General features: G+C 40.6%; 1 protein-coding gene across 8 annotated transcripts in view; it reads right to left on the bottom strand.

The window, feature by feature from the left end:
- Nucleotides 1-18,026, bottom strand: part of dcp1a (decapping mRNA 1A) — a 147,266-nt gene that overhangs the window by 91,719 nt on the left and 37,521 nt on the right. For 4 of the 8 annotated variants that reach the window (XM_069939728.1, XM_069939726.1, XM_069939731.1 and 1 more), the window contains exons 1-2: nucleotides 4,056-4,193; nucleotides 776-816 (exon numbers count right to left, since the gene is read on the bottom strand). In XM_069939728.1, coding sequence (XP_069795829.1) covers nucleotides 776-816; nucleotides 4,056-4,187 — 173 coding nt within the window. In that variant the 5' untranslated portion in view covers nucleotides 4,188-4,193. Of the gene's footprint in view, nucleotides 1-775; nucleotides 817-4,055; nucleotides 4,194-12,900; nucleotides 12,976-18,026 lie in introns of those variants that run through there. The other 4 variants (XM_069939730.1, XM_069939732.1, XM_069939735.1 and 1 more) reach the window with 3 other exon arrangements.

The following is an 18,026-nucleotide window of genomic DNA, read 5'->3' as shown; positions in this document are numbered from 1 at the left end:
GTACCCAACATTCAGTATTCATAATGTGGTGATCCTGACATTGATAAAACAACAGTCATGAGATGTGCTTTGCAGTATGCAAGGGTCATTTTGTGCTTCCATATACCTGACTTCAAGTCTCCAAATTCATCAAGGTGGAAAAGGATGTACTGTTCCCCTCCATCCCTTGACACAAGGACAGAATTCTGCTTGTCGACATCTACCACCCCACCTGACTCCACATCCAACATATTTTTGTTACCTACAACATGATCCTAACACCAGACACATCTTCCCCTCTCTGCAGGGACCACTCCCTCCAGGACCATTCATCCACTCATCTCTTTAACATGCCTTCAAGCCCCGCATACGATTCAAATAAATTCAAGGAACAGGTATGACATGATCACCTTCAGGATTCAATATTTTTGGGTAATCAACATTCCAGCCTTGCATTTTACATTTGAATCATTCAATTTTTCTCCTGTTCTTGATTATTTTTTCTTGTGTACACCTCCTCCACATAAACCTTTTGCTATTCACCAGCCTTTAACAACCATTTGAAGTCAACACCGCTTCATTCCACTTTATTTAGTTTCATCTGACCATCATGCAATCCCTTTTGTCCGACTACCTCTTCCCCATAACAGTCAAATCATTTCATTCTTAACTTTCCTAAATGATGAAATGTGATCCATGGGAAACATTAAGTCTTTGCCATGTTGTCTGACCTGCTAAATATTTCCAGCATTTTGTTTTAAATTAAATCTTAAAAATTCAGAATTTATAAACTTACCTGGTGTACACGAACAAAGTACCTTCAATATCGGTCTTCTCCTACACATTAAAAAAAAAAGTCATGTTCAACAAGTTAAACAAATTTCTCCAAAAATAAACCATTTTATACCACAGGAATAATGTTCCAAACTTTTAAATTACTGAGAACTTTTCAGGTCAGGAACCTTTATTGGGACTAATGTTGGATGGGGATATATCAATGATATAAAAATGAAATTAGTTGGGGAAGGGTTGAATGATAGGATGTTGGGACAGAAAATGATAGATGGAGAGAGAGAGACAACCAGCAGAGGAGGGAAAGAGAACAGGTAAGAGAGAAAAGCAAGGACAAATGTAAGTAAAGAAAGGATGCAAATAGTGAAACCAGAAGGAGGTGGTGGAGGGAGTTACTGAATTTGGGGAAAAAAAATCAAAGTACAGGCTTTTGGGTTTAAGGTCATCCAGGAGGAACGTCGTGTTGTTCCCCTTTATCCCTAGGCACAAGGACAGGATTCTCCTCGTCTTCACCTACCACACCACCAGCCTCTGAATCCAACACATCTGTCATCTACAACATGATCGCACCACCAGACTTGTCTTCCCCTCTCTACTTTCTGCAGGGACTCAGCCACTCATCTTTTTCCACATCATTCCCTTGGTATCTACCCCTGTAACCATTGGAAATGCTACACTTGCATCTACACCCCCTCCCTCACCACCATTCGTGGCCCCAATCATCATTCTAAGTGAAGCAACACTTCACTGGTGAATCTGCAGGTGTCATCTGAAAGCTCCCTCATTCTGTCAGGTGCAAAAACAGGGCCCTCCCAGTGGCCAACCATTTCAATCCCACACCCCATTCCCAAAATGACATGTCTGTCCATAGCCTCATTCACTGCCAAACAGAGGCTACCACAAATTGGAGGAAGGACACCCAATGATCTGTCTGGGCACTCTTCAACCAGATATCATTAACTGTCTAGTTTCCATTGGGCTCCTTTCCCCATCCCTCTGTTGACTTTCCTCCAGCTCCCCCTCCCCACCCTATTCAGCAAGTAATCCCCTCCCCCATTACCTCAGCTTTTTATCCACCTATGTATGACCTCTTACCTGTTGGCCTGTGAACCTTCCACTGCCCCTTCTTCCCTCCTCTCTTTTCCCCCCAATTTTTTTCCTCCAGACACCTGCCTGCCTGCCTTTTGCTCATACCTTGATGAACAGTTCATTCCCGAAAAGTTGATTATATCCCCTTGTTCCTGAAAGTTACTAAGTGATCTGCTGTGTTTCTCCACCATTTATGTATTACAGACTTTCTAGTTTAAAACATGTGCTGTTCCTCAAGTTTATGTTTAGATTCATCCAAACACTGAATGAGGCCAAGGACATGTCAGTTTGGGAATTGTGAGGGGACCAAAAATGGCCAACAACTGGGGGCTCCAGCTTTTCCCTTCCAGACAAAGTCCAGGAGCTCAGTTAACACAATGTGACAGCTCTAGCAGGAGTGCAGGGCAGCCATTAAACTTCGATCCCTTTCATTTATATATTTACCACCTCCCCGCAGAGTTCCATTTAATGTAAAATAGTCCAATCTTTGAAAAATGGTAAAATAACTCACATGGATAAATCCAGAACAGAAATCAAAATACATCAAATCGTCATCAATGACTTAAAACATGTGACTGATAAAATTGATGGTAGACATAAAGACACTGATATAAAGATTGGATTTGGCGTTCAAAAGTTTTTAAAATCAAACTAAACGTTTCACAAGTACAAGCAGAAACTGTGAGGAATATTGGTCATCAGCCTGATATGGTTTCAGCCCAAATGGGAAACTCAAAAGAATCAGATTTAAGGTAATACAAAAGTAGAGACAGGGGAAGGGAAGGAATGAAAAGGTAGTTTCTGCTGGGATCAAAGAAAAAAATATGAATCATTCAAAGAACAGCTTGAGGTGACAGATGAGTGAAGAGTGATGGGTTAAAGTTCAGATCACAGGAATGTTTTTCTTGGAGAAAAAGAGAAAGGATAGCAGGCAAGTTATCAACTCAAGAGGGGAAAAGACATATTGGAAGCAATAATACCTTGGAGAATGGAAAATTTCAGACAGAAAGTCAAGTGGGAGAAATACAATTAAAAAAGCTGCAGGAGTCAGTGAATTACAGAAGAAGCCAGAGGCAAAGAATACCTAATTCTGCTGTTGTTACTGATTGAAGAATGCCTGCTGGTGAAAAAATAGGGAATGACATGGGCAGTTCTTCAGGGGATAGCATCCAGGGGTATCACTTTCTAAATAACAGACTGCTCAACTACCCAAGAGCAAAAAATGAACCCAGAAATGATCAATATTTAAATTTTATTTCACTATTAATGAAAGCCATCATGATTTGGATATTAACAGGAAAAAATCCTCATTATTTCATAGCAATTTCAAAATTTAGCAGGGCAAGTAAAATAAAACTTGAGCCAAACGATCAGGACAGTGCCATACAATGCTCAGTAGAACTTTTCTTGCACTATTCTAACTATGAATATTATCAATATATTTTAATATTTAGCAGTAATTTTATGTGAACTATTAAAAGTGTTTCTTTTATAAAGTACCTGCTTGGCTGCTGGAAGTAAGAATGTTGGTGCATATGTATATTGTACTTAAGTGTATGACAATAAATTCACGATCATTAAAATAATTAAATAAAAACAAGTCTCCATCAAAATTCACAAGGCTCAAGCTAGGTCTGCCAAAATTACTGGAGGTGATAAGTTAAATGGTAAAAATGATCTTAGTAAATCAGTCCTGATCTACGCAAATCAAATCTTTATTACCACATCAGTTTTGCAAAAAAATGTAGAAAAGGTACAAGATCTTAAAGTCATAAAAAAGTCATTTGAAAGATCAATTAGCATGGCGTGAATATATGAAATCTGAGAATACAACTTTGCCACTTTGGAGAAGGTTTAATTTCCCGAACCTTACTCAATATTTAACTATCGTCCCCGAATAAAGAAAAACTAATTTAACACAAATTAGAAAATCTGCTGATCAGGTTGGATGATATAAAGAGCTTGTGCAGAACATTTTTCACCAAATAGCCATTTGTGGCGAGCGCTCCTGTCAGGTCTTGAATTCAAGCCGATCCCTTGAGGTAAATGATCAACGTTTATGCTGCACAACAAATACTTGAAGCGATGAACAAATAAATACAAGACGCCGAGACAGTGAAAACTTCAGCTCTCCAGCGAGTCCAGGCGACAGCTTCCCTCGCCTGGAGAACATTTTAAATCCCCTTACGACTTACCCACTCGCCAGTTTTCGGGTTAAAATTATACAGGGCGACCTGGCTGGTCACGTCGACGATGCTGGAGATGAAAGGGTCATTTTGCTTCAGAGCTGACAAACTAATATCGCGACCTTTGCTCACCGCCTCCATATTGGGCTCCTGAAGGAGGGAAGGCGCAACTCAAACACCAGCCGTCCGACGCGCCAACTCGGACCTATCGTTCCCCCCTCCAATACTCACACCGCGTCTCCAAAAGCCACGCTCCGTGGTTCCGCCTGAGGTAGAAGAGGCCCTTCCCCCATCCCATTCCCCCCACAACCCTATCCCTCCATTCCCATCCCCCCACCCTATCCCCCATCCCATTCCCCCCACAACCCTATCCCTCCATTCCCACCCCCCACCCTATCCCCCATTCCCACCCCCCCACCCTATCCCCCATTCCCATCCCTCCACCCCATTCCCATCCCCCACCCCATTCCCATCCCCCACCCCATTCCCATCCCCCACCCTATCCCCATCCCCCCACCCTATCCCCATCCCCCCACCCTATCCCCATCCCCCACCCTATCCCCATCCCCCACCCTATCCTCCCATCCTATCCCCCCATCCCCCCACCCTATCCCCCCATCCCCCCACCCTATCCCCCCATCCCCCACCCTATCCCCCATCCCATTCCCCACCCTATCCCCATTCCCATCTCCCCATCCCATTCCCCCATTCCCATCCAATTCCCCACCCCATTCCCATCCCCCCACCCTATCCCCCGTCCCCCCCACCCTATCCCCCCTTTCCCCCCACCCTATCCCCTCACCCTATCACCCCATTCCCACCACCCTATCCCCCCATTCCCATCCCCCCCACCCTATCCACCATTATCACAGGAGAGAACATGGGATTCGCTTTCGTTGCTCGGGAAAAAATTGTGAACGGGCCTCTGCGTTGTATCGCACAATTCCGCCAACCCACCCCAATTAAATTACAGATGTATTTCACCCCATTTTAGAGAACGGTTATGCCTTGACGTGAAGTTATTTTATTCAAAAGTACTACTTTTGCACAAATGAATGCCTCCGACTAAGCGATGATTTGTCACATATTGCGCATGTTCATCATTCCAGTTGAGAAAAAGAAGCATTTCCAAAATGCTCCCTTTTCATTGTCGAGCCAAGATGCTGCTGACCCATCCCTCCAGAAAGTAAAACGTTTCAATGTCAATACGGTAGAAACAATATAAACATACTCATTCTTTAATTCCAGCTGCAACTAATCATTGTCCAAATGGTTTGCTCCTGCAGCTCATGGAAAAATGCTGGCAATGCCTGTAATATACAAGCTAGTTGATATGTAAACATATGTAAATTATGCGATGTCTCTTTTCTTGTAATAAAGAAATTTAGGTTCTTTCATAGCAACAATACTTTATTAGCTAAAGCACTCACAACCTAGTGGAGGCATTGATTTTGAATCTACCCCCAGCTGCAACAATTTGTCTCCATCTCCCTCTAGTGGTCATAACATTCCCTTTCTTGAGATGTTTAATCTAACATGACACACAAATACAGTATTCATTTCAATTTAAAATTCAACACAAGCATAAACACAAACAGCAGCAGCATTAACTTTTTAAGTGAGCGGTTTTTTTTGAGAGATTCAGTCTGTCAGGTGCTTTGATAACGCATGTGGATCGTCTGAACACAGGTGCTTGTGTCGGCTCTGCTGGTCCACCACTGTCTAGCACTGGTGGTGTTCCCTCTGTTGCTGTGCAGGCTGGATCTTCTGCCTTTGTCTGTTCTTGCAGTCTCCCTTGCATTTTCAGCAGGGTCTTTTGATTCCTCCTTAGTATTTGACCATCCTCTGTTCTGACAGTGTTGGATCTTGGATTTACTTCCTACAGAACAGTGGCCTTCTTGTCCCAAGTGTTGTCTCACTGGGTTATGTTGTGCCAGTGGCCCTTAGCTTCTTGCTGACTTGTCATAGTTTACTTTTTGTCTCCATTGCAGATATTTTTGTTTCCGTTTGACATCTTCGACATTTCTGTTCTTTGGCTCTGGAGAGTAGGGAAGTGTAGTGCATTGTCTTTGCCCCATCAGAAACTCAGTGCACCCACTGACATTCTCTGCATGTCACCACATGCCATGTTCAAGTGGTGAAGCTCTGTAATTCAATTGAGCTAGATAAGGATCTGAACCACTCTCTTGTGCTTTCTTGAGCAATTGTTTAACTATCATTTGACTGTGGAGACAGAGGACTTGAAGTCACATGTCAAAAATCATACTTTTCTGCAAAGTTCTGGAATTCTCCACAGCTGTAGCATGGTCCATTGTCATTGTAGACAATTTGAGGAATAAGATTGATTTCTTATCTTTGATCACAGAACTAGCAGACATGTTAGAAAGCAACACATTGTTGGATAGTCAATAACCAACAAGTAATTCTTTCCATTCATGTGAAACAGATCAATCCCAACTTTCTGCCATGGTTCCACTGTACATCAGTTATTATCATGGGTTCCTTTGTCTGCTTTGCATGATATTTCAAACAGGTCTCACAGCTGGAAAACATCCTGTCAATGTCAGTGTTTATTTCTAAACAATAAACTGCAGTTCTGTTCCCCCCCCCCCCGCCTCCGCTTACATTTTTCCATTCCAAGGTGGCCCTCATGTACCCTTTTCAGCATCTCTTGTTGCAGTGATTGAGGAATGCTAATTCTGCTCTGAGTAGAAGCCCATTGACAATACTCAGCTCTGCTCTGATATAGTATGGCTGACATTCACCTTGAGGCCATCCTTCATTCAGATTCTTCATGATCTTCTGTAGAACTGTGCCCTTTTCTGTTTCAGCTGCAATCTGCTTGGATTTCATACTGGAAGAGATTCAGTAATCTGATTCACGTGGAGATTCACATCTGTTTCTATGGAACTCTCATTGTGTGCTTTACTCTGCGTCACTGCCCTGGATAATGCATTAGCCAACACAATAAATTTCCCTGGTGTGTACACCAATTCAAAGTCATAATGTTATAGTTTCATCATCAGCCTTTGGATTCACGGTGACATTCTACTGAGGTTTTTCTTAATTATGGCTATTAATGGCTTGTCGTTTGTCTGTCTCTGGGACGAATGTTGGTAGACCATACACATAACTGTGGAATTTTCAAGTACGTAGAACAGACACACTTTCTCAATCTGTGCATATCAACATTGAGATGTTGTCATTCTCCTTGATCAAATGCTACTGGCCTCCAATCTTCTCCAACAGCCTTAAATAGTACACCACTTATTCCATCTTTTGAAGCATCCGTAGATATTTTTATCTTTATGGATGCATCAAAGAATGTCAAAAGCACTGGTTCAGTAGTGAGAATGATCTTTAACCATCATTATTCCTCCTCGCGGTTGGCTGTCCACTTGAATTTAATTTTATCCTGTAACAACTTCCTTAGGTACATTGTTTTGGAAGACAGGTTTGATATAAATTTACCAATGAAATTGATCATTCCCAGCACTCTCAATATGCCTATATTGTCAGTGGGTCAGGGCATCTCTAAAATTGCTTTCACCTTGCTCTTGTCTGGCTCCACATCTGCCTCTGATGGTTTATCTCCCGGAAAGATGATTTCCTTCACACCAAACTGACATTTTATTTCTGTTTAATTTTAATCCATACTTCTGGATGCATTGTAGCACTTTGATGAGTCTCTCACATGATCCCCATAGGATCATGTCATCTATGTATACACATACCCCATTTATGTCTTCTATGATGTGTTCCATTGTCCGGTGGACCACTTCCAGAGCTGAGGAAGTTCCAAAAGGCATCCTCAGACAGAAGTATCAGCCAAACAGTGTATTAAATGTACAGTATTTTGTACTATCTGCATGCAGATTTATTTGCCAGAAGCCCTCGGATGCAGCCAATTCAGTGAAAAACTATGCACCGGCCTTCCCACTTGTAATTTCATCCCTGGTTGGAATCTGATAACGTTCCCTCTTTGTATTGGCATTCAAGTCTTTTGGGTCCATGCACACACATAGATTATCATTCTTCTTTTTGACATACACCATTGAATTCACCCATTCTGTGGGCTCCTCCACTTTCTTTCTGACCCCTAGTGCCATCATTTGGTTGAGTTCCTGCTCGAGCTTTTCTTTCAGTGATGCTGGAACCCACTTTGGGGCATCCACTACTGGCTGTTTTCTTTTAACTATATCTTACAGGTGTGAAGGTGTTCCTGTAACTCCTGTCTATCACCTCCTCTGCCTCCCAAATGATCCAGAGTAAATCCAATTTCAGCTCCAATTCCTTAACTTGGTTTTTCAGGAGCTGCAGGTGGATGCACCTTGCAGATTAAGTCATCAGGGATATTGCTGGCTTCCATGATGTCCCACATTCTGCAAGAGGAGCATTCCCATGCCCTGGGGGCCATAGAAGATAAAGAGAACTTGACCTTATCTGTGCCTACCTGCTGAATCTTTTTTGTTCCTCAAATAGGGTGGCCCTTACTTACTTGAACTCCTGCACCACCACCTCAGTCTCTATGTGCTAAAGCCCTTTGAGCCAAAGCCTTTCCACTCTGACGATGACTGCTCCCTCGATGATCACTCTGTGACACAGTTCCTCACTTTTATTGTGATGCTTGGGCCACCTGACCTTGATTACCCAATTAGCTGCTATCTGTTGAGTCTCTCCTTTTCAAGCTTTTGCTACAACTGTTGAACTTGACATAAATTTAGACATACTGTACACAGTAACAGATCAGTGTCCATGCCACCTAATTTACACCCAATTAACCTTCAACTCCCGGAACATTATGAATGGAGAGAGGAAACTGAAGCCCTTGGAGAAAACCCATGAAGACATGGGGAGAACGTACAAACTCTTTACAGACAGCGTGAGATTCAAACCCCAGTTCCGATTGCTGGCACTGTAACGGCTTTTCACTAACCACTCTGCCAACCGTGCCACCCATACTTGTGGTTCAGAAATAGAGGAATAGGCTACAGAAAAATATTAAGTAGATTAGGTTGTGCTCTTTAGAGTTTAGAAGAATGTGAAGTGATCTCTTGAAGCCTGCAAAATTTTGACAAAAATCAACAAGATGGTTAAAGACAAAAACAGAAAATGATGGAAGCATTCAGCAAGTCAGGCAACATCCAAGGAAAAACAAACAATGTTAACATTTTAGATTGAAGATCCTTTGTCAGAATTGGGTTCTGATGAGGGGAAACATCATTTGGTGCGACAGATGGCAAATGATGGGGATTTTTGCATTTAGCATTTCCGCATCTATATTAAAACCCTTCCTAAAATTTCTATTTCAACTTATATTTGTCATTGCTTCCTGCTTTCAGGTTATGGCATTTTAAAAAAAATCTGAGGTGTGAAACATTATCAGAATATTTCCTGCTTTGAAAGTAATCTGTTGTAATTTTGCACAAAGTTGGGAGCTAATATGAAGTTCCCAGGTATTGAAAACACAGTAATTGATAAACTCCTTTGGCTTTGAATAAATCCAGCTCACCTTCCAGGGTCGACTTGAAGTCAATTAAGCTGCAGATTCATTTCGGAATCAAGTTCTTCCTCCCCTTCAGCTATTGACAGGAATACCTTTGGAAGCCGGAGCAATAGAGAATATATACCAACTGGAAATGAATATCATTTAATATTTTTTTGAAATTAGTGAAACAATAGTTTCAATCACTTTCTTAATCATCTTCCAGGAAAGGATAGCAATTCCTTTGTTATCTCATGTCTGGTAATCAAGAGAACCTTGATATTTGGACTATATAACAACTAAAATCTGCCATCATTTCACTCGCTTACATACTCTAAATTAGTAATTTGTTTGGAGGGGAAATCCATAATAATTTATACTAGGTTTAAAACAACCCAATTCCCATTATCATAGGGAAAGAAAAAATGCAAAGGGTGAGTGAGAAATCTGCACTGGTCTCCCTTGATGATGCGCCAGACAGGATGTGAACATGAGAAAGTAGATTTTAGAATACAATAAAAATGTAAGTTTTAAAATAGTGAATGGAAGGGAAAAGGGGGCTGTACTTTTGGGCTGCATTCCTTTCTTGTTATCAGCTTGGGAGGTGATAAGAAGCTCCTTATTTGGTTGAGTGGCATGAGACTAACTTACAAATCACAATAAAATTTTAACGAATACATACTGACATGGAGCAGTCAGTTCATATGTTTCAGAAAACGAGAGGTTAAAAACAATAAATGAGGTAATATTGTAAGCCATGAGTCATTCTCCTTTCTAGTATGTTTGCTGCTCATGGCAGTGCTTCTAGCTGTAACAAAATGCTCATTAAAAACAATTAAAAGTTTGTGCAACTGTATTTGTGTTTGCTTTGGTGCAACCTCAGGTCCACTTTAACAAACTCCCAAAATGGCACTTTCGTCCATTGTAATCATGTTAATTGAGCAGTATCGACAAGGATCGACAATGAGATAGACAACAGACTCGCCAAGGCAAATAGCGCCTTTGGAAGACTACACAAAAGAGTCTGGAAAAACAACCAACTGAAAAACCTCACAAAGATAAGCGTATACAGAGCCGTTGTCATACCCACACTCCTGTTCGGCTCCGAATCATGGGTCCTCTACCGGCACCACCTACGGCTCCTAGAACGCTTCCACCAGCTTTGTCTCCGCTCCATCCTCAACATCCATTGGAGCGCTTACACCCCTAACGTCGAAGTACTCGAGATGGCAGAGGTCGACAGCATCGAGTCCACGCTGCTGAAGATCCAGCTGCGCTGGATGGGTCACGTCTCCAGAATGGAGGACCATCGCCTTCCCAAGATCGTATTATATGGCGAGCTCTCCACTGGCCACCGTGACAGAGGTGCACCAAAAAAAAGGTACAAGGACTGCCTAAAGAAATCTCTTGGTGCCTGCCCCATTGACCACCGCCAGTGGGCTGATAACGCCTCAAACCGTGCATCTTGGCGCCTCACAGTTTGGCGGGCAGCAACCTCCTTTGAAGAAGACCGCAGAGCCCACCTCACTGACAAAAGGCAAAGGAGGAAAAACCCAACACCCAACCCCAACCAACCAATTTTCCCTTGCAACCGCTGCAATCGTGTCTGCCTGTCCCGCATCGGACTTGTCAGCCACAAACGAGCCTGCAGCTGACGTGGACTTTTTACCCCCTCCATAAATCTTCGTCCGCGAAGCCAAGCCAAAGAAGAGAAAAAGAAAATTGAGCAGTTCTGTTGATGATTTGGATGGATTCACCTTCCAAACATTTGGCTGCCTTGACATGAATCAAGACATGGCTGGGACTGATTTTTGCATCAATTTATCTTCACAATATTTTGACATTTTACGAAAAGTATTTATGCTTTCACCCACAGCAATAATATGCAAAAGAAGCAAAAAAAAACCCTGCATGTATCCAATGCAGACAATGAACACAAATAGTATGATTTTGAAAAGTTAGCATGCAAACTAATAAGTGTGTATATTTTGGGACTGAGTTTAATCACTGGTCTATTAGCATTGGGAACTTTGTCCAGATTGATGGATTGTATGATTTGTCTCCTGGCTTAAATAAGCAAAAATAAAATGTGCAGGTTAAACACAGTTTGAAGTGGGTGTGAATTCCATATAGTTGTTTTAACAAACATCTTAATTATCTTTTTAACAATAAATGTCTTTGTGGTGATATGTCACTAGGTCACCAGGGGTCATCCTGGTGACCTTGTACATAAAGCAGTCCAGAACTACAATCTAGCCTTCCTGGTTCATCTTGCAGAGAGACAAGACCTCTTAGTGTTCATATTAGTTTATTAAAGCTGTCTTATACTCGCACTGCTGGTGTGGTTATTGTCAGTACAGCCTTTATTTATAAACAATTCACATGATTTACCTCAATCCCATTCATGACACATTTTTTCTTCTGTTTACACCAAGCCTGCAATCGTTGCAATTAAAAATGTAGAACACGCTGGTCATGTTCCTCTTTAATTTGCACTTCATTTATTTCCTTTCATCAAATTACAGCAAGGTTTGTCAGATACATTTCACTATGTAATCTGATAGTTTTCAGTGAAGGCTTCTGTCTTGTGAAATTCTGTGGCTTTTTCTTTTACATTTAACAAAGATCAAATAGACACTGTAATAAATAATTGATTTTTAATAAATGTGGTAGGACGCACAGCTCAATATGCTTATATATTATTCAAACAGGTATCTTATACAAGCATTACACATTCAATTTTAGAATGTGATCAGTAAAGCATCAAACTTTACATTTGGTTGCTTTTAAGCTTTCAAATAAAATTACTATTAAAGATGTGCTTTTGCAAGAGGCTCCTCTGATGAGGTGTTGGTAATCTTCAAGTTGTAGGGTTTGGTTCCAGCACAGACAAATTAATAATTGATGCATTAAGCTCCTAGAAGCAACGATTTGCTCCACCTTGTAATGTAATATTCTACAGTATTATAAACAGTTGTGCTACTTTAGTCTATGACTGAACCTTACAGTCAGAGGTCCTGCAGAAAGCTATGTTATCTTCCCAAAAGCATGACTGGTTGGTTTATTATCTGCTATTGGATTCGGGAACATGGCTGATTCCAAATTAATGGCGTGAGTATGTTTTTCTTGCCAAGTTGTTAGTTTAATTGAGCAAAAATTTGTATACAGTATTTTGATGTTGTGTAACATGTAACAATGCAATTATCATTCAATAATGTAAATAAAATCACATTAATCGTGGTAAATTACATTGCTTCAAACACTGTGATATTATTATAGTGTTCCTAAAAACATATTTAGAAACATTTCACCCCTGCTAGAATCCACGTTCTTCCATGCTTATCTCACTGCTTATTCACTATTACTTACATCAAGCATGATTCATTTTTCTTGTCCTTAGGGGAGTTCAGAAATGGAAATGTTTTGAGTGATGGTGATCTTTAACTGCAAAGCAACAATTTGAAATAATGTACAAAAATTTCCTAGTTTGCAAACCCTGAAGAAATAAATTGTTAAAAACTGGAACTCTAAAGAATCAGGTTGCAACTTTTGAAAAAAAAGTTCTAATTCTTTTACATTTCCTGAGTTCTACAATGAAACTTATTTTAAAGAAATTATTGGCAAAATTCATGTATCTGTATATTGGAAGAGTTTAACAGAGAAGAAACTTACAAGAAATTTGAGTAAAACAGTACTATGAAATGCAATAATTTTAACATGTGCATTTATTCATAAAAATGACTATATGGAACAATTATATAGTAATATATTTTTGCATTAAAACTAGTATTTTTAATTGCCAAGTCGTAAGTTGCAATTCACTCGTAATTGAAGTACATTTGTTCCCAGTATTATAATTATTCTTATCATGTGTCAATACAATCTTGATCATATTCCAAATTTTGAAATTTGATTTAAAGATACATTGATGATTGGCTGATCCAAGATTGATCAAACAAAGCAATTCACTCAGAAAATATCTCAAACAATATTTAGAACATTTTGAAAATGTTGCACAATTTCACTCCCTTAAAGAAAACATGAAACTAAATAGGTTTGACACTTGGCTATATTTTTACATGCCAGTGATGATTTCTTCATGTATTTATAAGAGAGAAACAATAAAAAAAAGAATCACAATTATGACAAAAAACTAAATTAAAAATTTTGGAGAAAAAGGTCCTGAAATTGACTTGCTTTAGGCACTAGGGTGACAATTTACCGCAATTTCACTTGTTATTTAAAGCAAGATTTTCTTAAACACAACTGGCAAATTGTAAAGCATTGTTCTAGAAATGCTTTAAGTCTCCAGGCAAGGCAACTGGTGAAGTTAATCCTCAGGTATTTGTCACAGATGAATAACCCTCTCAATTTTGAGACTTTAGTAGCACTAATAAAGGAACAGCAATGGCAAAAATTCATCAGAAAATGGTAAATTCAAAATAATAGTTCTTATTAAACTATAACATGACATTTCTTACTTATCTCAAACTCTAAATTTAACCCCTCCCCACTTTGCATAAATGCAAGTACGTGTGTGTGTGTGTGTGTGTGTGTGTGTGTGTGTTAAAGTTCCAAACTCTGAAAAGTCAATTTTAATACTTGAGTATAATTTTGGTCTTGCTTGAAGGTCTTAAATTTTCAATTCAGAAATAATTATAAAGCACTTTGGCCTCTTTAAATTCTTTCAATGAGTTGTCTTTCAGAGAGATTTTTCTTCGTATGAGTGAATTCACAAACTCCCTTTTAACTTTCCTAAATGTTCTGAGGTCTGTTTACTTCTCTTGAATGAAGACTTTTGGTATCTGTGTTCCAAACGTTGAAACTGCCTTCTTAATCTTAAAGAGACAGTCAGAAGTGCGCTGACTTATTTCAAGGCCACTTATCCTGTGTTCCCCTTTTTCAGAAGCAGCACAAGTAGCTTTTTCCCTTCTGCAAAAAATATTGTTGCTGGTCCGTTCTGTGTCTTAAAAGAATGGCAGGTTTTCTTCAATTGAACACTTTGTCTTTCATTTCAATAATATATTTCTGACAAATCTCTCATATCACATGGTACATCACATCTTTTCTGTCTTTGAAGTTCATAACGTCTTTTCACACTGATGTGCTAAAAGGATCCAAGTTCATTTATTTACAGAATCAAAGTAATTAACTTCATTTGATGGTTCTCTCCTGGTTCTGGGCTGTCTGGAATTTACTCACAAAATGGCTGCTTGTATACTCAAGCAAACAATCCATTGTCCCACTTATCTCAAGAACAATCATAAAAATCTTTAATCTCTTCTCCTTGCAATGCAACATCAGACGATTCAGCTTTCAAACTGGCTTCTGTGGTCAATACTGTTTAAAATGCAAATGCATTTGTTGATGCTGCAAAGAACCGTGTGTTTAAAATGCTAATGTGTTATCTTTGTGCCCCTGTAACCACCCAAAACTAATTTATTAATATAGTTTCAACATAAACCAAGGATTAATATTAACACAGATCAATTACATATTACAGTTGACACCTATCCCAACAAATTTAGCTTGCTAATATTCTATATGAACAACACAGGGAAATCTGATTTTAGCAGCAGGAAAAACTTTAACCCTACCTCCATGATTTAAATAGTGCAAGTTTTAAAAGGATTGGAATAATCTTGATTATGAATAAGTGATGCTGCTTGCGATTTGTTGTTGAAGAAATTGTGAGTAAAGTGCTGAGACACAAAATAAATTGTTACTTGGTGCTTTGTGGCATTTCATCTCAGCCAACAGCATGAAAATGATGTGGAAGTAAGAGCTGAAGGGGAAGGGCACCTTCTGCAAAAGGAGGAAGAGAATACTTCTGTTTAAGGCAGCCTGTCCCAGCAAAATTTTCAAGAAGCACATCCATTAATCAAAATACCAGTGGTAAAGAGATATTCAGAAAGGCTGTCACTGACATGTTCCACATTGTAGCGCAAATAAAAGCTCTCACAACTGGAGGGAGAACAAATTTTTATTAGCTTATAACTATGGGTAGGGTTTCACAGTAGTCTTTGGAAGGGTTCTGGGTTTAGGTGGAAAACCAGGTGAGAAGATGGGCGTGGAGCCAGGCAAAAACATAACATACTACCAGTGAATCCCAGTTCACTGCATTCAACCCTTCCTGTAGAATTTAGGGTCTTTGAATGAAGACAGAGAACATGGGTACAGAAAAAAATTGAAAAATATACATTTATTGACAAATTTAGATTTAAGTGAACCGGGGATCTGGAGATCCTGGTAAAATACGTTTGCACCCGGGGGGGGGGGGGGGGGGCTTGGACTCCTTGGGGTCTCCTGGTCCCCTTGTGAGGGAGGAGAGTCAGGCTGGGACTCCAGCTCAAAGGTGGAGGGGGATGCCCTTTCCTCTTGAACTGGATCCCCCGAGGCCCTGTCTGAGGGTGGTGAGAAAGAGCACCATGGCTTGCAGGGAACCTGAGGCAACAGACCCTCTGTTCCAGTGGGTGCCAGGTCTCTGATGGAGACAATGTCCTCCCTGCTATTCGGGTACTCCACATAGGTGTACTTGGGATTGGCATGGAGCAGTTTCACCCTTTCCACCAGGGGGGTCGGTCTTGATTCTCCTCACGTGCTTCCTGAGAAGGACTGGATCAGGAGTGGTGAGCCAGATTGGGAGTGTAGTACCGGCCTTCTTTCGAAAGTGAATAGGAGCGTTTTTTCTATTTTATTTACAGTTTTTTCTATTTTATTTACAACATTGTTAATTAATTCTTCACTCTTTATTTTGGGGGGGAGGGTTGGATTAATTTTAAATTAGATGATTAATGTTGTGTTATAATTATTGGGGGGGGTTAATTTGTGTAGTTTAATGATGTAGTATTCTAATTTTTATTATCTTATTTTTTATTATTTCTTTAAATGTAATTTTTATTTTATTCATGTCATAAAATTTTAAATAAAGTTTAAAAAAAAAGAAAGTGAATAGGAGCTTGTGAGGAGTAGCATTGGTTGCAGTACATTGTAGTGATCTGGAAAGTCTTTTGACTTCAGGGTCAGTATGACAGCCTTCCAGACTTTGGTGTTCTCCTTTTCAACCTGCCCGTTCCCCTGGGGGTTATAGCTAGTAGAGGACATGATGCCCCTCACCAGCAGATACTGACGTAGGTCGTCACTCATAAAGGATGAGCCCCGGTTGCTATGAATATAGCTGGGATACCCGAATAGGGAAAAAATGGAGTCTAAGGTCTTTATAACTGACAAAGTGCATGTGTCTGGACATGGAATGATGAATGGGAAGCGGGAGTACTCATCAATGATAGAGAGGAAGGAAGTGTTTCCATTAGTGGAGGGGAGAGGTCCCTTAAAATCGACACTGAGTCGTTTGAAGGGCCTGGATGACTTGATCAGGTGCGCCTTTGTGGGGCGGTACAACTGCAGGTTGCACTCTGCGCAGACCTGGCAAGACCTGGTCATTTCACAAGACCTGGTAATTTCATCTGCCCTATTTCCATGAAGTAGGGCAGATTGCGCACCTTGACATAATGAGCCATGCAGGTAACCCCTGGAAGGCAGAGCTCATTATGCAGAGACCGCAGTTGGCCGGTGTGTGCAGAGGCACAGCTTCCTCTGGATAAGGCATCTGGAGGGTCATTAAGGGCTCCTGGCCAATAGTCAGTGTCATAATTGTGGGTGGAGAGCTCGATCCTCCATCTAGAAATCTTGTCATTTTTGATTTTGCCCCTCTTGACATTATTAAATATGAATGCAACTGAGTGCTGGTCAGTGAGGAGCGTAAATTCCCTACCAGCCATGTAGTGTCTTCAGTGCCTCAGGCTTCTACAATGGCTTCCGAAGATCGTGACCTTGTAATGTCTGAGAAAAAAATGCAACTGTCCTGCCCGCTTGGTTGAAGATAGTGGCCAGGTACATTCTCGTCGACCATGTGCATGGTTGCTTCTGCAATGTGATTTTGAAGGTATTTAAAAGCAATTTGGGCTTCAGCCAAGAGGGGGAAATTAGTGGCTTTTTAGAGAGGGCAAACCTTATCAGTGTATTGAGGGATCCACTGGGAGTAATATGAGAAAAACCCCAGGCATCTCCTCAAAGCCTTTATGGTCGTGGGGATGGGGAGCTCTAACAGGGGGTGCATCCTATTGGGATCGAGGCCAATGATGTCATTCTCCACCATGTACCCAAGGATAGCCAGGCGTTTAGTCCTGAACACACACTTGTCAGAGTTATAAGTGAGGTTCAGGGCTTTCGCCATGTGGAGAAAACACTGGAGGTTGGAGTCATGGTCCTTCAAGGTGTGGCCACAGATGGTGACATTATCGAGGTAGGGGAAGGTAGCCTTCAACCCATACTCATCCAACATTCTGTCCATCTGCCTCTGGAAGATAAAAACCCCATTTTGTATACTGAAAGGGTCCCTCTGGAATTGATAGAGATGACTGTTAGCCTCAAATTCCGTATATGGATAGTCCTCGGAACAGATTGGCAGGTGGTGGTAAGCAGCTTTCAGATCG

The sequence above is a fragment of the Narcine bancroftii genome, chromosome 5, assembly GCF_036971445.1.
Source record: "Narcine bancroftii isolate sNarBan1 chromosome 5, sNarBan1.hap1, whole genome shotgun sequence".
NCBI classification, from domain to species: domain Eukaryota; kingdom Metazoa; phylum Chordata; class Chondrichthyes; order Torpediniformes; family Narcinidae; genus Narcine; species Narcine bancroftii.
The sequence above is the reverse complement of the archived record's forward strand: the minus strand, read 5'-3'. Positions and strand labels throughout refer to the sequence as shown.